At 34.9% G+C, this 24,690-nt stretch overlaps 1 protein-coding gene and 1 long non-coding RNA gene across 11 annotated transcripts in view; one reads left to right on the forward strand and one right to left on the reverse strand.

The window, feature by feature from the left end:
• The window catches only part of RTKN2 (rhotekin 2), a 79,975-nt gene that overhangs the window by 18,563 nt on the left and 36,722 nt on the right, over positions 1-24,690 (reverse strand). For all 10 annotated transcript variants that reach the window (XR_004815100.2, XR_007410120.1, XR_004815099.2 and 7 more), the window contains 3 exons: positions 21,236-21,330; positions 10,706-10,812; positions 9,671-9,802 (listed from right to left, as the gene is read on the reverse strand). Coding sequence is in view for 7 of the 10 variants with exons in the window: in XM_025434349.3 (XP_025290134.1) it covers positions 9,671-9,802; positions 10,706-10,812; positions 21,236-21,330 (334 nt within the window). In the remaining 3 variants the exon portion in view is untranslated. The remainder of the gene's footprint in view (positions 1-9,670; positions 9,803-10,705; positions 10,813-21,235; positions 21,331-24,690) is intronic.
• The window catches only part of LOC112651289 (uncharacterized), a 47,574-nt gene that overhangs the window by 239 nt on the left and 22,645 nt on the right, over positions 1-24,690 (forward strand). The window contains exon 2 of the long non-coding RNA XR_003130714.3: positions 110-141. This is a non-coding gene — a long non-coding RNA (uncharacterized LOC112651289). The remainder of the gene's footprint in view (positions 1-109; positions 142-24,690) is intronic.

Raw genomic sequence — 24,690 nt, forward strand, 5'->3', positions numbered from 1 at the left:
TCCATGCACCGGGAGCCCGACGTGGGATTCGATCCCGGGTCTCCAGGATCGCGCCCTGGGCCAAAGGCAGGCGCTAAACCACTGCGCCACCCAGGGATCCCTCACACAGGTATTTTATCATCTCACATCATCACAAGAAGGGTGAGTACAGTACAATAAGGTATTGTGAGAGATAGAAGGACCATATTCACATAACCTTAATTACAATATGTTGTTATATTTTATTAGTTATTATTGTTATTAATCTTTTACTGTGCCTAATTTAGAAATTAAACTTTATCAGAGGTATGTATGTATAGGAAAAAACAGTATAACCAGGGTTCAGTACTATCCACAGTATAAAGCATCCAGTGGAGGCCTTGGAACACATCCCCTGCAGATAGGAAGGGACTACTTACTATATACTATAGAAGTTCTTTGCTGAAAAAAGGAATTCTTATTCAAAAATCACAGGGGGAAGAAATATATGCTGCATGAAGTAGCAACATAACTTTAAAAGTTTGGAGCATCACAAAGCATAAGGATTTGGTAATCATCTTAGAGACAGTCTATCCTATCATTTTTAAAATGTAGGTATGTGTGTGTCTTCAGAGGATTATAATGGACTTATGGGCAACATTGTAATTTAAAAGAGCAGGGTCTTTTTATATTCCTATGCCATGGCAATAAACTTTGTGAATTAACTCTTTTAAGTAATTATTTATACAATATAAAAACAAAATGGTGCCCTAAATGGCATCCTTAGAGGCTGAAAATGCATATAATCCATCTCTTTAAATAGAAAGCTTATTATCACTGGCAGAGAATGACTTAAGCTCTAGGAAGAATCTTTAATATGCTCTCAATAAGATTTATTGAAGGCTGACTCAGTGGGGGAGGAGGGCAAAAGAACCCTCTATTACTGTTAGTATTTAAAAAAAACAATGAAATATTAAGATTCTTGTTGAAATTTTGCTTTCCTGCATCCAAATCTATCTTAATACAAATTTCTGACTACCTTTTGTATATAGGATTAAAATGGATTCAATTTTTAAATAAGGAAAGTGTGATTTTAACAGATGAATATGTACATTTTTAATAACACCAAGATATCATTTCAAATGAAAATAGCTAATGTAGAAAATCTGATGAACTGGATCATTTATATCCTTCTAAGAGAATATAATGCAATAATATAAAAATACTATACATTATACACTCCATTAACTCTGAGAACCATAAATACCACTAAATTTTTAAAACATGAGAAGCTTTTAAAAGGTGCAAATGAAACACAACGTAGATCATTTGAATTAACTTCTCTGTATTTTATCACCCCAAATACTTTAACTAATGGGAATTTTTTCAACCAAAAAAACTGCATGTCAAAGAAAAAGTCATTAAACAAATAATGTTTCTGTTAATGCCAGAAAGTCTATACAAGTTGTCTTTCGTTGTAGACAAAGTATCAGTAAGAGTACTTAAGACTGCACTTCTCAAAGGAGGAGCGAATTAGAAAACACAAGGTGCACTTTAGGACTGTTACCATTGTGTGCTCACATAATACACATAGATGAGGGAAGTACCTGCTCTTCACAGGGTACGAAAGCAAGAAGCTTGGGTGTTTTTGCTCTATTTCTACCACCTAACATACTAAGTATTTGCAACATATATGCAGAATAAATGAACGAGATAAGAGAACTAAGATAATGACAGTTATAGGTTCACAGACTCTGATCCCAGAGAAGATCCTAGTCCTATTCTTTATAGATGATGACATCGATGGTGTGAAATCAGTTTTCTATCCAAAGTCAGAGTTTCCTGACTAAACCATTTATTGATTTGGTAGGTTTTAAAGTCAACTGCTACTGCTTTGTGGACAGATTTGAGACTATTCATTGTGAAATTTTAATCCTTGGCTGGATCTACTTTGTGAGTCAGCACATACTGAACTGCAAACTTCCACTGCATGAGATGGGGGGTACTGAGAAGGCCAAGTAAAGTCAATAAAAATATAATCTGAGAAAATTTTGTAACAAAATACAGTTAACTCTGAAATTAAAGAAAAGTTTCATTTGTTTCATTATTTTGTCATTCATTATTTTGAATTAAAACTGTACTTCAACCTCTCCATTTCTGTGATAATGGATGATTAGTAAATCAGGACTAGATTTATGAACTATTTCCTGCCTTACTTTTTGACTATATGATCTTTTAAAAAGTCTACTATATACCCAGATTATGTTTTCTAAATATTCTTTCCTGCTAAAAGGGATCAGAGCTCTTTACAGAGATGGCCAATTCTCAGCCTTGGCCAGGAAATGTACAGGTAATCCCAGAACATGTTCTCCTCCCAGAAATGAAAGATCACTAGGGTTGTATCAAAAGGACTGAAGAGGCTTCCAGTAGGCAAAGATGGGATCATCTGAACGTAAGAATATCAATGGTAATGGACTGATTCATTAAAGAATGTCCATAAACTCATAATGATATTTAAAAATGAACTCATTTGTCACTTTCAAAGGATACTAAGGGAACCACCTCATTATTTTGGTAACTAGTTAGTCTTGATTGTCTTTCCTATAAGAATTGTACTTGAGGGGCACCTGAGTGGCTCAGTCAGTTGAGCATCTGCCTTTGGCTCAAGTCATGATCCTGGGGGTCCTGGAATTGAGCCCCATTTCAGGTTCCTTGCTCTGTGGGGAGCCTGCCTCTCCCTCTGCCACCCTCTCTCTCTCTCTCTCTCATGAATAAATAAAATCTTAAAAAAAAAAAAGAATTGTACTTCAACCAAATAGCTGATAAAGTAGAAGTTTCTCAGCTAATAAATGAAGAAAAAATATTGAAATATCACTGGTTTGCAACATCCAATGAAATAAAGGATCTAAGCAATGCTCGTCTATGGATGTTAATATGAGTAGAAGACCCAGACATATTAATTGCCTCCCAATCAATAGAGGGCGTCTGGGTGGTTCAGTTGGTTAAGCATAGGATTTTTGGTTTTGGCTCAGGTCATGATCTTGTGATCGTGAGATAGAGCCCCATGTCAGACTCTACACTCAGGGCAGAGTCTGCATCATATTCTCTCCCTCCCCCCACTAATGCCCTCTCTTGCTCTCTCTAAAAGAAAAAAAAAAAAAACAAAACTTTAAGTGCCTCCTAATAAAAGTATACAATATTTCCTAAGACATGTTGTTAATAACTAACCAACGAACCTAAATCTGTGCCAAAAATAGAAGAATAAAAGACAATTCAAAGATGCAAGCAACAAAATCCAGACTATGGAAAACTCTTAGGGTAGATAATCCAATTTCTTCAATGAATTGTGTGTGAGAGTGAGCGAGAGAGCAAGAGAGAGAGAGAGAGAGAGAGAGCAAGCACACGAGAGTGCTAGAGTACTCCAACAGATTTAGAGATTTAAGAGACCAAATCAATTAACTGCAATTATTTCAAAATCCTGATTCAAAACCTGTTTTAAAAATTACAAGACTGGGAAATTGAACACTGAATTTTGGATGATATATCGACTATACATACGACTATAAATTTTTCTAAAGTATGATAATTGTTAATATTTACAAATAAAATCATATAGTCTACAGGATTTGCTTCAAAATAATTCTATGGTGGGGGCAATGTTTGAGGGCAGAGATAAGTTTATTTCTACCCTTCCCTTTATAGATTATCTTTAAACTTTTCCCCTCTAAAAGTGAAAATAAAATACGAGTACAAAAAACTAAGTGCCTGCTTTCCTACCTTTAACACAGAGATAATATTTCACTCACAGCTTCCTCACAAACGTATCATAAGAATAAAGGAGTTCTTTGAAAGGTGTTTGGTCTAAAATCTTATTAATTAGGAATGAAAACAAAATGTTGTTGGCTAAAAACAAGTCTTAGACCTTATATACACTCTAATGACAAATAAAGTATACTTTCACAATCATATGGCAAGGACTGTTTGAATACATAAACCATAACCATAAATTAAACCAAGCATTATGAAGAATTAGTGTGATATAATTATTTTCAATTTATGTCAATTAAATCAGATGTAAACTCCTAAAGGAAGAGGCTTGTTTAAATAATTATTTTTGCTACATTTAATAAAGGACAATCTAAATCATTGACAGGATTGAGACATTAAAGGACTAATCAGAAAAAGAAAATCTCATGTGCTTCATAATAATCTTGCTTGCTAGCGTTCACAACAAACATAATGGTTCAAAGCAATTTCAAGACAATTTCACAAAGTTCTATCACACCAAGTAGTGATATTGATTTAATACAAATTTTATTATTCATTAAATTGAAGTGATGTATAGTATTTAAATCAAGAAAAGACTTTTGATCGCAAAGACTCACACCACTTTTCCATTCCACTCCCCACCCCACTGGCAATGGATAAAACCTTTGCTAATAAAATGTTTTTTACAATGTATAGAGGATTCAGTGGCGCTGTTAAGTACCTCTGATTGGGAATGTCTTGCTCAGCAACATTAATAGGGAAGTTTTTTGAAGTTGAAGCAATCACTTTGAAGTAAACCATCCTTTCAAATTTGGATTGAAAAGAGGAGGGGAATAGCTTAGCCTTTTCTTTCCTTAATATGACTATTTCCACAGATGGCTCCCTATGAAAATTAATAAACTGACTTAGCTTTAAAGGAAATGCTATCTAGGAGAACAAAAATTATAGTTAGAGAATAGATCCTGTGATCAAAATAACAGACCTATTATTTATATACCTCAGCAAATGCAAAATTTATGTTTCTACATAATTTTTAAAGTGGCATTAAACAAAATTATCTTCTAAATCATGAGAGAAGACAACAAAAAGAAAAGAACTCTGATTTGTATTTAATATGTAACTTTATTATGCATTAAAATATCTTAGAGACCTAGCATTGAAAGTATACTAAAAACCGAAACAAAAGCTCTATTTTTAAAATTTTTATTTGGTGCTTATCTGCCCTACATATCAGAAAATACCGAGCTGGCATTTATCAAAGATCTTGTTTACTTAAGAATATACTAATAGCATGTATCCCTTGGAAATTTCCATAATAAGCCAAATAATTAAAGCACCTAACTTATATTTAAAAATCAAGTAATTTAAAACACTGAATAAATAAAAATCTATGAGTTTATCATTAATACCAGGGGAACGCAACAGACACAACACTCATTTACTTCCTCTGGAGGGAGTAATACTGCTCCAATACATACTGCCAATATCAATACAAGACCAGTAAGTAATACCAACTTTTCACTCTGAAAACTGGTAATTAAAACACTAATGTTTCATCCTATCTTTTCAGGAGGGACTGGGATTCATTCATTCCTACTTGATGAGAAAAAGTCCTTCTTTACAAAGGAATGCCAGCTAATACAAGTAAAATGAAGGACATTATGAGAACCACATATGCAATCTCCAGTGTAATAACCAATTCAGACAAGGGCAATCAGGTCACTAAAACCATTATGTGAAAGACTACTGGACAACAAGGATATTCACACAGTGTCAAACTATCACCTCATTGACTACTTGCTAACAGTAAAGAAGAAAACTTACTTTTATGTTGGAAGGAGCTAGTGGTCACCATCTTAACCAAGTCATTAAACATGACATTGCCAATAATGAGACAACCTGACATCATGTGCTTCTAAACAGAATGCCCTATAAAGGTATCTGTCATTATGCATGAAACATTCTTATAAATAATGTTTAGAATGAATCCAATCAAGCCTCTAGACCTAATTTAAAGTTTAGAAGAATGCATAATCCTTGAACATTCCTAGATTGAAAGCAAAAGCTAAAAGGACATTTTAGGGAAAATGGGGGAAATGCAAATATGGACTGGACTATTAAATGATATGAGAGAATAATTTTGTTCATTTGGTTAGACATGATAATGGTATTATAATTTCATTTACTCATAAACACACACACACTTTTGTTTTAGATGCTCCTATTTTTTAAGAGTTGCATGTTGAAGTATTCGGGGATAAAGTGCCAATGTTAGAGACATATGTTCAAACAGGTCAGCAAAATATATAGATAAGAGACTTTACAGACTCACAACTATAGGATAAATAAGGTCTGGAGATGACTACAGTTGATAACACTGCTGTATAATTGAAATTTGTTCTTACAGAAAAGCTTAAAAAACCCTATAATCCAATAATGACTGTAGTAATGATTACACAATCTTATTTGTCAAAATTATCAAATTGAACACTTACAGTTGGTGAACTGTATTTTATGTAAGTTATACCATCACAAAGCAAATTAAAAACTAAATACAAAGAGCTTTAACTCCCCCCACGAAGAATAGAGATAAAGCCAACTGGACAGCAACAGTTAACTGCTAAATGCAGGTGGTGTGCAAATGTCACTTCTCCATAAATATGAATCATTGTCTGAGTTGAGAGAAAATAGGTAAAAGTTACTTTAATAGAAGATATTAGGACACAGGAGCCAGGCTTTCAGAAATAACAAATAGACTTCTTGACTGACTGTAGTCCTATTTAAATAAAGAAACCAGGCTGTTTACTGCTAAAGGGAAGTTTTCATGTGAATGAAAGGTTCAAGGGAAACCCAAGGGAGAAGTAGGAACTGCCAATAGGAAAGCTGCTACAGAGAGGCGGCAGGGATTAGCACTGCAGAAAATGAAGACAGTGACATCACAACACTTTGTTATCAGCTCAGTCATTGAGATTGGCACCTAAATTACATTAATCTTCTCAACCTAACCCTTACTTCTGGCTTAATCTTAAAATTCTCTTTTGTACTTGAGACAAAAGTCAGGCACACTGACAGTTTATGTCATCAGTCCTCAGGATCAAACAGAGCCCACACTATCCCCAAGTCGAAGGTCGAGTCTCTACGTATCACTAGATTCATCATTTTCCTGTGAATTTGTAATGGTCAACTGTGAAACCACCAGTGGGATTTCTAAGTATGGTGATTTCAGTCACTGTAATAATGGAGCTGATTGACTACAGAATCGCATCAGTCACCAAGCCACCAGCTTTTATCACCACAAGGAAAAGTGAGTCAATTGGAAAAAAAGTCAATTCAGCAGGGCCATGTAAACACTAACCACTTTTCTGGAATTACACCCTTGTCACCAGACAAGAAATACAGATACCCTGGTTACAGTAACAGAGGGGTTCCACTATAACTGCCCTCTTAACATTAAATGGTAAAGATGCAACACATGTCTAAGCCACTGCTTGGAGGTAGAAAGTGTGGCTTCAGGCTCAGAACCCTATTTCAGAGCTACTTCTTTGAAAACTTATTCAGAGTGGGTATGGAGATAGGAAAAAGTCTAATTTTGTCTTCCAAATCTAGTCTAGCAGTATGTCTGTGAGGAAATAGAAAAACAGAGAGCCATATAATTTTACTTACTAGCTAGACAAGTTCTATCTGATCTGTGAGTCTGTTTCTTCACTTATAAAACAGAAATAACATACCTATAAAACAGGGCTGACTTACTCGCTCTGTCTGCCATAAAGGACTTGATACGGTAAAAATGAATACCTTGAAAACTGTTTTCAAATAAAACAAGTAAATTTTAAAATAACATTTGTCTAGATTATATTTTAATTTCTTTTATGACTATTCATATTCCATTGTACAACACATAAGAGAAAAATTGGTAGATTTCCATTTTTACTACCTAGGTACCTAGTAAAATTAGGTTACACAAAATCCTCTATGCAGAACTCTTGTCAAAAACATTTACCTGAATCTACTGAAACAATTAGTCAAAAACAGAAGTGGGGACTGGCATGGATTTTTCCAAAATGTCAATATAATAAAAGATAAAAAAAGAAAAAGTAGTGAGTGATGGGTCCAATTTAGGTAAAAAGAAAACAATCAAAGGACATGGTGACTAGTTGCAATTTGTGATCCCTGATGGGGATCTTGGATCAAACAAAATATAAAAATCAGGGAGAACATTTTAGGGACAATTGGGATGATTTGCTCTCTATATTAGATATTATTTTATCAACAATAGATTTCTTGAATGTGATAATATTATGGTTAAGAAGAAAATGTCCTATTTTTTAGGAGAAACATGATGAAATATTTTAGGGAAGAAATGTTATGCTGTTTGTCACTTACTTTCAAATGGTTCTGAAAAAATTCTCAAACTATGCAAAGAGAAAGGAAATATAAGAAAATATTAACAAGAGCTAAAGAATCCAGGTGAAGAGTATACAGGTATTCATTATTCTATTCTTTCCATTTTTCTGCCCATCTAAACTTTCAAAAGGCTAGGATGGGGAAAAGTGGACACTGCATAAACAAAGCATTGCACGTAATGAAAAAATATATCAATTTTCCAATAATAAACAACATACTTTCATAAATCTAATTATCTAAACCCAAATAAATTCACCATGTTATATAATATTGAGGTTTATTGTTTAAGAGCAACACTAATTTTTCTAACACACAAAATGGATAAATTAAGTGGACTTAATTTAGAAGGTCTCATTGAAGGATTTCCTTTAAGAAAAAGCAGTATAATTTCTAAAAGCAGGATAGAAACAGACCAAATGTTATTGGAAAAGATCAGAGAAATTAACTTAAATCCTTATAGATAAGCAAACCAGCATCCACCTGTTTTCCAGGACATACAACTTTTTTTCAAAAGATAACTTAAAGTTAAGTAGAACATGTACAGTTAACAGATGTGATGGCTCATAGTTTACCACAGACTTCATTTCAACCACTCCAAAAGCAAGCAAAGTAAAACAACTAGAAACAAGTACATTCTATGGACAGGAAATATGATAGAAATGCTCTAGAAATGCCATGAGAGTACTCTAGAGTAGGAATGCCAAAAAGAGGGGGAATCCTCTAATAAACACTAGGCTTGGACAACATACAAAGATAAATTTAAGATGATAAGTGCATAAGTGTGTATGCATGTGTGTGGGGTGTATGTGTATGTGCAAGTGCATGTGTGTGTATGTGTGCTTGGTGGAGGCTGATCAGGCTTTCCTATTCTGACCCAAGATTGGACAACTGTCCAACAGTCCCATAAGAAATCAGGGAGTATTCTCGGGATTGTCTTTTTATGGGTTCATTTGAATATTAACTACAAAAAGCATCACTGTAACATGAGCTAGCAATTTATGTTTATATAATATCTTAGTTAAATACATTCACGAAAAATTTAAATATGTTAAATGTGGAGTTACATTCTCTGCTTTCAAACCTATTTACTGGTATAAATTTCCAATTACTATGGAAATATACCATATTTCCTTTACCAGATAAATTCTGTAATGGAAGAAAAAAGAAGATTAATTTATCATTATGAACTTATTTTTTTAAACTTTTAATTTTTATTTATGATTTTATTTATTTGAGAGAGAGAAAGAGATAGCAAGAGAGAGAGCAAAGCAGGGAGGAGTGGGAGAAGCAGACTCCACTGAGCTGAGCAGGGAGCCCATTGTGGGCCCCAGTCCCAGGACACTGGGATCATGACCTGAGTTGAAGGCAGATGCTTAATGGACTGAGTCACCCAAGCGCCCCTGAGCTAACCTATTTTCCGAGCTAACCTATTTTCCGCAGTCTTTCCCTTGTCCGTAAGATGGTAACAATGTGAAATGTATAGAAAAGAACAAACTTTATAAAATGTTGTATCTGTACTTCAGAATAGCATTTTGTTTACCTTGTTAATGGCCACTACCAAAGCTGGTTCCACTTTAGCTTCAATTTCTTCCGGAGTGTAAAAACAATAGAGCTTACCCCCTCTTAAAACACAATACAACCTTCTCCAACTAATCAGGCTTTCTGCCATTTGCTGAAAAACATTCAAGAAACCATCAACCTTAATCATTATTTATCATCTTTAAATTCAACAAAACACTTCAATTATCAAAGTTATATTAGTTTAAAAAAATTTTAAACATGATAGAGTTACCCATTAATTTAATGTGCAATAAGTCAATAGTTCAAAATCAGAGTAAGTTATATCACAGAAGAAAGGTTTGGAATTCTCAAAAGCATTAAGCAAAATGGAGGTAACGATTACCACATAACTTTTACACACATAAAATCATAAATCAATGCAGTTTTAGAAAAGCTAGTCTATTCAAAATTAGTGCTTAAAATTCCACAGCAATCCATCTAATGACTCAAAAAAAAAATATAAAAATAACTCAATACTCAAAATATAATTTTCCTTTACTGTTCTCAGAACACTGGAAAATGTTGACTACCTTGTAAGAATGCAAATTTTCCTTCCTCTTAATGGAATCTTTTTAAAAAAGTTATTGATTCATTGAAGCCCATAATTAATTATTTACTGAATATAAATAACTATGGTTATAAATAAATCAGGAGTAGGTGGCACAGAGGCAGCTTTGGAAGCCCAAAGGCTCAGACTGTGCCAAAAGCCGTCTGCCAGAAAGGCCCTTCTATGAAAGGAGGGGAACAGTCCTCATCTGCTTCCACAGGAGTCCTCTGCAGCTCATTATCCTGTCACTGCTATTATGCAGCAGAGGCACCTGGAGAGGTAGCTCTTTAGCCATCAAGACCCCTCCCCTTTTGGCCTTCTCACCCCCATTCTATGTTTAACATGGAGAAAACTGTCATTTAAAAGAAGATTTTTAAAAATACTTCTTATTATCAGAAAGCTAAACAATGCCAGTATATCAAGATCTAGATTGCAGCTATAATTGTAGGATATTTAAAGTCCTCCAACCTGCTGATTAAGAAATCCTGCAAATGCATCCTCAGCCATACAAGCTGGCTGGGCGACTAGTCGGCAGCACATGTTGCCATATAAGGGAAGCCAAAATGAAGACTCTTCTATTTAAACAAGATAGAAAAAAAATCAAGTTACAAACATGTTTATTTAAGGTCATTATACATTTTTATGTTTTTTTCTTTTGCATTTTTTTTTGCTTTATGTAACAATATATGTAAAGGTTTATCCTACTCAAATACCAGCACCATAGTTAATGACATCAAATATGAGAAAGTAGACCAGGATAAGATGACATTAAACTGATAGTTTATGAAATGCTCTCACCTAGAATAGACACGGAACTTCTAGTCTCTTGATCTCTTATTTGATCTTAAATTATTTAATCAATGTTGGTAGTTCAGGGCATATAAGTAAACTCATCTAATTTAAAAAATATCTACAAATGGTTCTTGAATGTCAAATTCTACTTTTTGCTCTGATTCTCAATATTATAGCTAGCAAAGTGATTCTCTGAAATATTTCAAAATGCAAGTTTATGAAAGTATTTTCATGAAAATACTTAGGAAAGTATTTTCCTAAGCCTTTTGGCTCTTCTTCCCCTTCCATTACTGAAATACTTAATACATACATACTGAAATACATACTGAAATACTGAACACTGGGTAGAGCCCACCAACATGGGCTTCTGTTGCAGGGCTTATGGGAGGAGCTGTGGTGTGCCAGAGCAAGGTGCCACAGCCAGTAGGATGAGGAGGGCGAGGAGGACAGCTGCCAGGCACCAGGTGTCAGAGCCTGAATGGGCTGAGGAAGATGGAAGACATGGAGCTGAGCCCCGGGGGAATTTCTCCTCAGAGGGTATCATGGTGCAGGGAGTCGAGGTCCAAGCAGAGTGAGGAGAGTGTCTACATGGTGTGGCTACCCAATGTAAGTTATCAGAACCCAAAGAGTAAGGACAGTATACACATTTGGCAGGTGACTCTGCCATGGAAGTCAGAGTCCAAGAGCAGTGAAACATAACCCATATATTCAGTGTCCCAGAACAGTGTATCAGAGCCCAGTTAAAAGGGCATCTGAGAACAGGCACTAGGCATGGGGTGTCAGGGCACAGCAGGCTGAGGAGAGTGTCCACATGGGGTAAGGGAAAGGGCAGCCAGGCATAGGAACTTAAAGCCTGAGGAGAGCAGGCCTATGTGGGCTGTGTGAGCTTCAGCAAGGTAAGGAGCATCCACATGGGGCAAGAGACAGCCTAGAAATAGGAGTCAGAGATCCATCAGAGAGAAGAGAGCATCCATATGGGGAGATAGAAGAATGGTTGCTTTTAGGAAGACAGATCAAAGAATATGTGTTAAAAGTAATAGAAGACAGCTTTCTCTCTGTCAGGTAAAAGGAGTTACAAATGTGTAGAATGAAATCTGCACTGTTGGGATTGGAACTGGGTGCACCGGTGTGGACTCATGGTTTCCAGCCTATAGAGATTAAGAAATACAAGACAACACATGTGCCTATGTGCAGCTGTGTCCACTGAGAGGGCTCAGGGAAAACAACACCCTGATTATATCCCACTAACAGCAGTGAGTGTACCTAGAGCCCAGATCATATCTTCTAAATATTATTACCATTAAAAATAACCAGCATTCCTTGGAGAAATGACTGGCTCCAAGGCTGGGGCAAGCAAAGTACCTGATAAGTCTGAAATATCTTGTTATGACATAAAGCAAGGAACTACTTGATGAATGATGAGAACATTGTCAAAAAGACAACAGAACCCATCTTGAATGTTTTCACATAGGCCAAACTGGGAACAACATGAACCTTAAAATAAGCAATGATATTAACAGATTTTGAAGCATTGAATAAATTAGGAAAACATGAGTCCATATTGATATAAATAAATCAATGAATAAGTTGAAAGACCAATAAGAAATCAACTTACATAGTTTCAAGACACTACCCTTCTCCACACAAAATATGTATTACTTACAAAGGGGAAACAAAGGAGCAAGTTTATAGTAGAGACAGTAGGCAGACACCACAGTAATCAAATGATCAAAGTGAAAATCACTAGTAATGGGATGAATCAAAATTATATGCCACTTGATAGAATGCAAGGAGAACTCTCTGCCAAAGATGCACATCTTTAATCTTATCCCAAGAAAACATCAGACAAACCCAAATTGAGGGATCTTCTGCAAAATAATTGACCATGATGTTTAAAAATGTCAAGGCTGGCACACTTGGGTGGCTCAGTGGTGGAGCATCTGCCTTTGACTCAGGCCATGATCCCGGGGTCGTGGGATCGAGTCCTGTGTTAGGCTTCCCAAGGGGAGACTGTTTCTCCCTCTGCCTATGCTCTGCCTCTCTCTGTGTGTCTCTCATGAACGAATAAATAAATCTTAATAAATAAGTAAATAAAATAAAAATGTCAAGGTTATAAATGCCAAAAAAGGACAGAAAAACCGGTCCCATTTGAAAGAAACTGAAAGTGTGATAATTAAATGCAATGCATGATTCTACACTGGATCCTTTTGTCATGAAAGACATTATTGGGACAATGAACAGTATTATTTTAATAGTCTGATGATTAAATAGTAGTAATGTATTAATTCCTGACTTGGATAGCAGTAGTGATGTAGCCAATGTTCTGTTAGTAGGAAATACATATTAATATATTTGGAGGTAATGGAGAAACATGTAAACAACTTGTTCTCATGTATTCTGGGGGAAAAAGATCTTGACATTTAACTTATAACTTTTCTGTAAGTTTTCAATTGTTTAAAAAAAGTTCTTTCAAAAAACATTAAGATATTTCTTTAATGTAGTGGGTAGGTAAGAATAGAGCCTTCAGGGATCCCTGGGTGGCGCAGCGGTTTGGCGCCTGCCTTTGGCCCAGGGCGCAATCCTGGAGACCCGGGATCGAATCCCACGTCGGGCTCCCGGTGCATGGAGCCTGCTTCTCCCTCTACCTGTGTCTCTGCCTCTCTCTCTCTCTCTGTGTGTGACTATCATAAATAACTAAAAAAAATAAAAATAAAAAAATAGAGCCTTCACATCTGCATGGAAGGAAAGTATTGCATGATTTCATGTATTAGAGTATAAATAAAAACAACATACAGCCCTTTGCCCACACTAAACCAAACAAAAATGATTTTCAAAGTTTTTACTGCATCCCTGTTGGTAGTGCCTATAAAATGGCTAACCACTGGCTGTTACTATTATTGAACAAAAAGTCTTAATAACTCTGGAAAATAAAACATTTTTAGGTAAAAATACAATTATATAATATATAGATGCCATGCCAAGGTTTGGTACATCAGTATATGAAAAAGACCAGGCAAAATGAAGTATACAAAGTAACACAATAAAGTTTTTAACAACCTGCTTGCTCATCATTCTACTATAGAATAGAGCAAAACAAATTGTCTGGAACTATTCAAATCTTTTTTATTAGTATCTTGGAAAAGCTGCTATCTTTCAGAAATAACGAGTTTGACCTGGGAGAAATAAATGCATAAATACAATACAGGCGATGATTCTAAAACACATGCATAAATAAATATATGAGAATCTCCTTTCCTAAAATAGGCAGGAAATGAAATAAAAATTCTATAAAAGCAGGCATCTGAGTAATACATCTGAAATTAACTTTATGATTTACAAATTTAAAGTTTGAAAGCAAATTTCTTTATACAGCAATCCCAGATTTATGAATGGCTTATGTTCTAAATATCTGTAAGCTAGTTATTTTTAAGTTAGGATACACTTTCTAAAAAAAATAGAATCATAAATGATGATTAGTTTTTCAGACAAGTTCATGAATTTTATCCAATCAATAATGTATTTGGAATCTAAATACCACATGTAACAATCCACATCTCTGGTAAAGTAAGTTTAGATTTCATAGCATGCAAAGTAAAGTAATTTCTTCCTGATTGTAATCCTTGAAAAAGGGTATTGGATTTAGAACTCCTTTTTCTATAGACCTCTTGCCATATTCTACAGTCATCTGTCCTTTCTGACCTAGGTCTCTTTACAGCTCAGGACCCCTGTGGACTGAAGCGTAGGGTCACGGTTGCTTCTCTTGACTTCCTACAAGAAATATGGGATCCAGGCTAGTCATTTCACCTGAGTATCAAGTCTTTGCCTTCTTAGGTAGGAGGGTTGTGAAAATCAAGTAAGATAATGTGTAAATGGTCTATCATTGTGTCTGTCACATAGTAGCTGCTTCTCATAATTTCCTATTCAGGGCAGTCTCACTCTCAAAACCACACCCTTTACATTTTCAGAGCTGTCTCTGTCCTTGTGCAACATATCTAATCAAAATACTTAATTCTGCTTTTCTAACGAAGGGCGGCATTAGGACAAGATGAAATTAAGCAGGAAGTGAAAAAGCAATTTGACTTCTCACTACTTAAAGATTTTATCTAATTCATTTGTAGTTTCAAATGGGGAACAAAATGGTGTTTAAAAATGACAGCAACAACAAAAACAAAACATAGGCAAGGGAAAGAATCCAGATAACATCTCAGTTATGTGTGAGTCAATCTCCACAACGTGGTTTCATTGTTTTATAAAAAGCATAAAAATTTCTTGGTGATAAAGATATCGTTTTAGACTTTCCTTTCAATTATCAAGAATAATAAAATTGAGTTATAAATTTTATAGACACTGACATAACTTTATTTAGATAAACCTGCTGCATTAACATAGATTTATAGTAATGAATAAACTAATGTATAAAATTTTCTTTAAATTATAATATTTCATTTTCAAAATATGAATGATTCCCAAAGTTTTAATTTACATAATTTACACTCCTAGGAATATACATATTACATAAAGAGGCACTTAGGTTACATTTCTTACATTTTTTTCTGTGGAGTCTACAAGTTCCAATGTCAACAGTTTTGTTAACTTAATGTCAACTTTAAGCACAAGTCTTTTCACAGTCTTTAATGTTAGTTTGTATTGTGTTTCTCTAAAACAGAGCCATAACACACAATTCCCATGCTGATCTGCCCATGAGCATTTTATTAAGTAAGAATCTAGTAATATCTTATAGAACACTGAAGACAACCGAGGAATCACTGCTAAAATTAATGCTTCATTTATGAATTATGTTCCTTTCCACAACTTTTCAGATGATTTGGTTGAAAGAATGGAGCCTTTCATCATCAATTCCATTATTCACACATCAATAGTATTTTGAGTCTTTAGGTGCTTTAGCAGTCATCATCCCTGACCAGAAAGCATAGCAGAAAGAGCACAGCCTGTCCCGGATTATTTAAAGTCTGACTCACCCACTTGCTAGCTACATGATCTAGCATGTTATGTTCTCTAGGCTGCAATTCACCCATCTGTAAAATGTAAATGACAATACAATGAGGAACTTGTGAAGGTCACAGAGCGGGCCAGTGGTAGAACTAGAATATGAGTCCAAGGCGGAGAGCTCCACAGTCCACACTATTAATCACTTAATTGTAATGCTTCTTTATAGATACATCTCACAGATTCTAGGAATGAACACTGCTGAAAATGTTTTTTTTATTCATTTACATTTTATTGTGGTAAGAACACCTAACAGGAGGCCTATCCTCTTATTAAGTGCATAATACAGTACTGTTGACAATAGGCAATGCATTATATAGCAGATCTCCAGAACTTATCCACATTACATACCTGAAATTTTATACCTGTTAATTAGCAACTCCTTCTTTCCCCTAGTAACTGACATTCTATTCTTTGTCTCTATGAATTTGACTACTTTAGATACCTCATATCAGTGGAATCCTGCAGTATTTGTCCTGTGACTGGCTACTGTAGTTAGCATGTCTTTAAGGTGCATTCATGTTGTCACATACAGCAGAATTTTTTTAAAGACTAAACAATATTTCACAGAACAGTGTCTGACACATATTTTTTTGTGTGTTCCAGTAAAATTTATTTACAAAAATAGGCTGCAGGATAGATTGGGTCAAAGGATTGTAATTTGCCAACCACTGTCTTTGTCCTTGATGACACTTAGTAAATGACCTGGCTGCCTGAGGGAACTATGGTCCATTCTGCTCCTCTGTGATATGGAAACCTCTAAGTCTGGTGCTTTGCTGAGTTGTACATGGGTGCAGAACAGGACACTATGTATGGGAATTTCTGACCAAGTAGTGGATGCAGAGGGCCAGAATGTGAGGGCCATAACTGGAATACATAGAGCCTCCTTCTTTATAAGAAACATCAATAGATTTATTCCAGATCAGGCCCAACCCTCCTACCCCATACACACATGGTCCCTGGGTGGGCACTATCCTTACTGGACCCTTAGAAGCCTTATGCTGTGACCTGACCACCACCTCCTCCCTGGTGATGGCCCAATTGTAGCTCTTCAGCAAGTCGGACATATGATGACAATGTTGATAATTCTAGAGAATTGACACATATGAAATGACCATAAACTCCATCTGCTAGATTTTCTCATAAAATTGATAATGCTAATACAATTACAGACTTTAAGTTTTGGTGATGCAGGGCTAAATTGTTCAGACCAATCTTCCCACTGAAAACTACTGAAAATGCTGAATCAAATAGATTTAAAAATTCTTCCCAGAACAACAAAGAGGTAATAAGACCATAAGAAATTACCACAACAAATCTGATACATGAGACCCAGTGAGTTAAGTGAGCATAGAAGTTGTGTTTGTGCTGAGAGCATTTACCCATTTCAGCAAGTCTGAATTTATGATTTAATGATCCTACAAGATGAGGAAGCAGAACAGAAATCAAAGTCTAGGGTCTGAACAGTAAAAGTAGTTTAATGGGAGATCCTCCTCATGCTAGGCTGATACCCGGAGGAACTGCCAATAGGGTAGTGGTGAAACAGAAATAATCCAAGCCCAGGATTCTCACTGCCTAGAGATGTGGGATAGGAGGAATCCAGAGAGACTCAGACATGATCTTTGAAAATGGGCCTAGACTAATAGTCCCCCTAGATGCCTGCCAGAAACAAACAGAAACATTAGGCATCAATTTTTTCCTGTATGTAAACTTTCAATTACAATGACAAACGTGAAGATAAGCAGACATGCAAGGAATTGAGATATCATGAGAACCACCAGAAAAAAAAACCAACAGAAATAGACCCAGAAAGACACTGTATATCTGGAATATTAGTCACAGACTATAAAACAGCCATGCATGCTTTTTTACTAAAAAACTAAAAGATAAAATGCAGGAAATACAAAGTTCCAGAGTAAATCTGAAAAAAGTCAAACAGAACTTCTAGAGCCAAGAACTACAAGAACAGAAATGAAGAACTCTTGGTTGTAAGGTTTAACAGCAGATCACACAGAGCTACAGAAAGAATAAAGGAGAGAGAAGATAGTTCACAAAACAATCCAGAAAAGCATCAGACAGACAAAAAGATGAAAATATATTATAAAGGGGAACAGACACAGAGGATAAAGCCAGAAGGACTGACACAGGTTTAACAGGAATGCTAGGAGAAAAGCAAGAGAATAGAGCAGAGGCCCTCTAAGTATAAAAGTGAGATTTTTGTCCAGAACTAATGAAAGGCACCAATGAGTAATTTAAAGAAATTAAAAGAGTTCCAAAAGCAGCATAAATGAAATAAAATTCTACAGTATGTCATAATGAAACTTCAGAAAACTGAAGACAAGGGGAAAATAAAGTTACCTTCACAGAACTGACACACTGACAAATGATTTTCTTCTTCTTTTTTAAAAAGATTTTATTTATTTATTTATGAGAGACACAGAGAGAGACAGAGACACAGGCTCCTTGCAAGGAACCTGATGTGGGACTCAATCCCAGCACTCAGGGATCACGCCCTGAGCCAAAGGCAGTTGCACAACTGCTGAGCCACCCAGGTGTCCCAACAAATAATTTTCAATAGCTAGTAAAAGAAGCCAGAAGATAGTGAAATTATATCTTTAATATTAAAAAAATTGAAATTGTCAAAATCCTTTAGCCTATAAAAGATACCTTTCAAGAATGAAACAAAAGAGTCATCTTTAGGCAAACAAAAGAACAAAGAAATATGATACCAGTGAAACACACTGAAAGAAATTCCAAGGATTATACTTCAAGTATAAGGAAAATGATCCCAGATGTAAGGTATAAGATACAAGTAGTACACAGAAACTTATAGGTAAATCTAAATAAATACAAAATGTATAAAACATCTTGTGAAATTTAAAAATCGAATAGAATTATAATATATAACAATAGCACATAGGTCAGAGAAATGGAGTTTAACTGCTCTAAAGTCTTTGCATTGTCTAAGAAAAAGGTAAAACTGTCTTTTAATTTTAGACTTTAATAAGTATGATTAATGACATTTCTAGAGGTAATTTCTGCAAGAGGAGAAAAGAATTATAACTTTACTTAGAACATGGAAAAAGTGAAACGATAAAACTATCAATCCTTAAAAAGAACAAAAAAACGCACCATGAAATGGATAAGACCAATAGCAAACACAGAATATGATGGTAAATTTAAACCCAATTATTTAATATCATATAATATGGTTTATAATCTATTTGGTATTAAATGTAAAATGACCAAAAATGTGCCATTAAAAAAACCACAAAGATTATCAAACTGGAAAAAAATTAAAATCCAGAGGCTCCTGGATAGTTCAGTTGGGTTAAGTGTCCAACTCTTAATCTCCGCTCAGGTCTTGATCTCAGAATTGTGAGTTCAAGCCCCACATTGGGCTCCAGCATGGTGCCCCCTTAAAGAAAAAAAAGACTTTGGGTAGCAAACAGCAAAGGCTCAAATAATAAAAAGCAAAAGTAGACATAACTAGGAGAACTAGAAAAATCTACAATCACAGCAGATTTGATCACATCTCTCATAGTAATATAGAGTATATAGACTATAATAATTATTTCTAACAAATAATTAGAATATATAGAACAGACACTGAATAAAAACACTGGCAAACCTACTGCAAGTATGATAATAAAAAGAGAATGTACAAAAAGGCAGTATCAGGTGGAAAGGAGGGACATCACTACAGATGCTGGGGTAATTCAACAAAGCTATCATGAAGAAGTTAATGTTTATTAACTTCAAATTTTATTTATTTTTATTTTTTGAGAGAGAGAGTGTGTGTGTGTGTGTGTGTGTATGTGTGTGTGCAAGTGGTAGTGGTGGAAGGAGGAGCATAGGGAGAGAATCTTAAGCAGGTTCCACACTCAACATGGAACCCAACACAGGGCTCAATCAATCTCATGACCTGAGATTATGACCTGAGCCAAAATCAAGAGTTGGATGCTTAACCAACTGAGCCACCCAGGTGCCCCAATGAACCTCAAATTTTAGATAAAACAGACACATAAGTATAAAAATATAACCTACTAAAACTGACTCAAGAAACAGTAAACCTAAAGACCCTATAACTATTAAAAATAATTGAATAAAAGATAAATAATAGTGATATAATCATACAATGAAATACTATAAGCAATAAAATCTATACACACTGAATAAACAAAAACCAAGTCACTAAGGAGACAATGAGATTTTATCCATATGAAGTTCAAATCACAGAAAACTAAATTATATTATTTAGACAAGCACACACAAGTGGTATAACCAAAAAACACAAGGAAGTGAATACCATAAAAATTGGTACACATTTACACCTAGATTAATTAAGAAGTAACATTGGCAATGTTCTTTCTTGACGTGGAGGTAGTTATAATTATTTGTTGCACTGCACATTTACATGTTAAGAACTTTTCTGTATTTTTAATGTAATGTTTAACGCAAAACTTAAAAAATATTGTTGTAAAGTCATCTATTTCATCAGTAAAGATAGCCATTCATCTTCACAACAATAAGTAAGGTAGTATATAATTTTATATATTCTGCTTCAAAAAATGGAAAAGAATAAATAACCCAAATTATATTTATGAACTACTCTGCCATCGCCACTCTGTATTTTTCCTCATAGCTAAAATAATCTGGGAGAATGGAGAATGCTCATATTAAATTTTACAAACCTTTCTAATCACTAAGCTCCCTTCTTCACCTTGCTATATTATTTTTTGGGATAAACTACAACTATCAATATCATCCAGAGAGAAAGAGGTTCAAATGAATTTAGCCCTACCATCTTTATCCTCTGTTTCTACCACCAGGAGGGTTGGCTTCTCAGTTTCGACTTTAAAACTAAGACAGGTCTTTGACTGCCAACTAGAGGGTTGGTAAAGTAATCAATTTCAAGTCAAAGACAAAGACTCAGTATACACAAAACCTTTCTGTCCTCACTAAGCTAGCCTCACAAACAAGTCTCTGGCAAATGGCATGGAGAAAAGAAAACATTTTTTTTCTCTTTTGGGGAAAAGGGATGGACATATTAGGAAAAAGATAACCACAGATTCATGGATGTCTCTATGTTATTTAAGCCAACATCTGATTCAGAGAAGCATATTAAAACTAGAAATAATTACTGTCACCACATTATCTATTGACATATGTAATAAGTAAAATATAAACTGTACTCACCATTTCCATTAATAGACAGATTATGGGTCTTAAAGCTATCCTCAGCACTCTCCAAGGTCAAAGTAGCATGAGCTAGCAAATTATATTTTGCACCGCTAATAATAGGGAGAAATAAGACATACTTTAAGTGTTTTAGTGTATTTTCTACTACATAAAATAATTTAATGTTCAACAATAGAAAATAAACCTGATAAAAAAAACAGGCTAAGATCTTGAATAGACATTTCTTCAAAGAAGATATACAAATGACCAATAAAAACAAGAAATATACTCAAGACCAATAAAAACATTTCTCCAAAGAAGATATACAAATGACCAATAAAAACATGAGATATGTTCAAACAATCAGTGAGGCAGCTGGATGGCTCAGTTGGTTGAGCATCCAACACTTAGTTTGGGCTCATGTCATTATCTTGGGGTTGTTAGATTGAGCCCCGCATCTGGCTCTGTGCTCAGCAAGGAGTCTGCTTGAGATTCTCTGGGTCTCCTTCTGCCTCTTCCCCCTTAGGCACTCCCCTCTTTTTCTAAAATAAATAAATATTTAAAAATTAAAATTAAAAAAATACAATGAGATACCACTTTACATTCACTGGGATGGCTTTTATTTAAAAAGTGGGGGGCGGACACCTAGGTGGCTCAGTGGTTGAGCATCTGCCTTTGGCTCACATACTGATCCTAGGGTTCTGGGATCAATTTCCATATCAGACTCCCCACAGGAAGCTTGCTTCTCCCTATGTCTCTGCTTCTCTTGGTGTATCTCTCATTAATAAATAAATACAATCTTTAAAAAAAACAGAATTGTGTTGGCTAGGATGTGGACAAACTGGAACTTTTGTACATTGCTGATGAGAAAGTAAAATGCTGTAGCTACTATGGAAAATGGTATGGTGGCTGGTTCCTCAAAAAGTTAGAAATAGAATTACCACATGATTCAGCAATTCCACTTCTGGGTACATATACAAAAGAATTTAAAACAGGAACTCAAATGGATATGTGTACACCTGTATAAATCAAAGCATTACTCACAATAGCCAAACAATAGAAGGTCAACCGTCCATTCAAAGGATGAAAGGATAAACAAAATGTGGCACATACATTACAATGGAATATTATTCAGCCTTAAAAGGAAGGAAATTCTAACACAGGCTACAAAATGGATTTAACACTAAAGACATTACACTAAGTGATAAGCCAATCATGAAAAGACGTGATAAGCCAATCATGAAAAGACAAATACTGCTTGATTCCACATGTAAAGACTCTAGAGTGGTCTAATTCATAGAAACAAAAAGTAGAGTTAGAATATGCCAGTGGTTGGATGGAGGGGGGAACAGGGTGTTATTTTTTATTGGGTATAGAACTTCAGTTTGGAAAGAGAAAATTAAGTTCTGGGGATGGGTGGTGAAGATGGTTGTACAACATTTGTGAATGTACTTAATGCCACTGAACTACATACTTAAAAATGGTTAAAATTGTAAATTTTATATATATTTAACCACAAAAAATGAAAAACACATTTAATGTTATAGATGACAGATTATAAACATAAATGAATTATCAACTTAGTGCATTTATCTTTTTATGCTATTTTATCTGAAGAAAATCTCCACGTTATTTGGTTTATCTCACAAATGTTTCTTTGAAAGATCTCCATTTACTCAAAAACATTAACTGAACATCTGACATATTTTAAGTCCTATGCCAATCGCTTCTCGGCCTTTTGGCTAAGATCAAGTGTAAGTCCTATGCCAGGTGATGGGCATTAATGGTAAATAAGACTCAGTATTATGTTCTGATGCAAGGGGGAGGGAAAACAAAGTTAAGCAGAGGGATGAATAAAATAATGGCATTTGTAAGTTATAATGCAACCTTTTCTATGAAACAAAGGGGATAAGAAAACTGAAGACTTTAAGCATGAGAAAGAAGAAAAGGGCTAAGGAGTAATGGTGACGATCTCATAAAAGGATGGAACCAAGCAAAGAAAACATTCCAAGCTGAGAGGGCTGAAAGAAGAGCAATGTGCTGAAGCATAGGGAGCCAAGTGGGAAATATCACCTTAGGACAGAAGGTCAGAGATAAAGACAGGGATTAGAGCCCTCAGACTCTGCTGGGAGCCTTGGAGGAAGAGTGGATTTGATTCAAAGTGTACGGGAAATCATTAGAGAAGGTTAATAAAAAATTAGTGATACAATCTGATTCATATTTACTTCCTGCGAGTAAGAATGAATCTTCTTCTGGTTTACCAACTTCAAAGATTTGGAGTTTTTATACATCATATGGGAAAATGGAGGACTTCATTACTAATTCCACTTTTTTCATTACAGTCCCCTTTATGCTACTTGTGTTAAAATAGCACTCTTGCCAAAGCATCTAAAAATTCTGATGCTAAATTTCATATCCTGGTACTTTGTGGTGATAAAACATGAATTCTCATTCAAAAATAATTCTACTTTCTGTGCTAGTAATCTTAATTTTAGTTCAAGACTTTTTCTTGGTTTTATCATTTTTTTTCCAAAATAGTAAAAACCTCAGCATTCAAAACATCAGGAATCATATTAAAATGAGACAGACAGTAATGTAGACAAACTTTGAAGAAGAATAGAGAAGTCTGATGGGAATCTTTATTAATTGTGCCAGGTGATATGTTTCATAAACCTCCTTTGTCTCTTACTAAGTCTTTAACAGAATCTCTACTATAAAGAAAAGTATGTATATATGTAGTAGGTGTGCAATGCATACCCTACAGAACATTATTCCCTTAGAGAACACCTATTGGTTTGTTTTCTTCTCCAGCTTTATTGAGAAATAACTGAAATACTTTACTGCATAAGTGCAGCATGATGGGCTGATTTATCTTAGGTTTTAATATACAACCACCATAGACTAGTGATATCTCTCAATACCCAATGTCTTTGTCAGTATTTATATAGGAAAATTTATGTTTCTGTCTCTAAAATGCAGCAAAAATTTTTTAACAAAATGACGCATGACTACAATTTCAAACTAAATTCCAAATGCAACTGGCATAATGTCAGACTCATATGCAGACTTCTGGAAAAGTTCACTAAGCACCAACAAATTTCCACTGTTGCAAGAGCTAAAGGCACCAGCCTTGTACTCAATGTGTAAGAGAAAAGGAATTATCAGTTCAAAATTATAAAAAGTATTTGATTTGGAATGAAGTATGATTAACTTTTTTTCTCTTCTAGATTCTATTTGATTATTTTTGTAATCAAATAATAAATGTGGTGAAGTGGTAGTACAATGGCAATCTCCCATAAAAATCAGAGACATGCAAAGCATTATACCACATATGTACAGTTTAAGGTATTTTGACAAACAATATCTTTTTAAAGATTCACAATAACTACTTGAGGTAGGCAGGGCAAATAATTTGGTCCATATTTCAGATGAAGAAACTGAAGTTCAGAGAACATAATTGATCTGCCTTTGGC

The sequence above is a fragment of the Canis lupus genome, chromosome 4, assembly GCF_003254725.2.
Source record: "Canis lupus dingo isolate Sandy chromosome 4, ASM325472v2, whole genome shotgun sequence".
In the NCBI taxonomy this organism is placed as follows: Eukaryota; Metazoa; Chordata; class Mammalia; order Carnivora; family Canidae; genus Canis; species Canis lupus.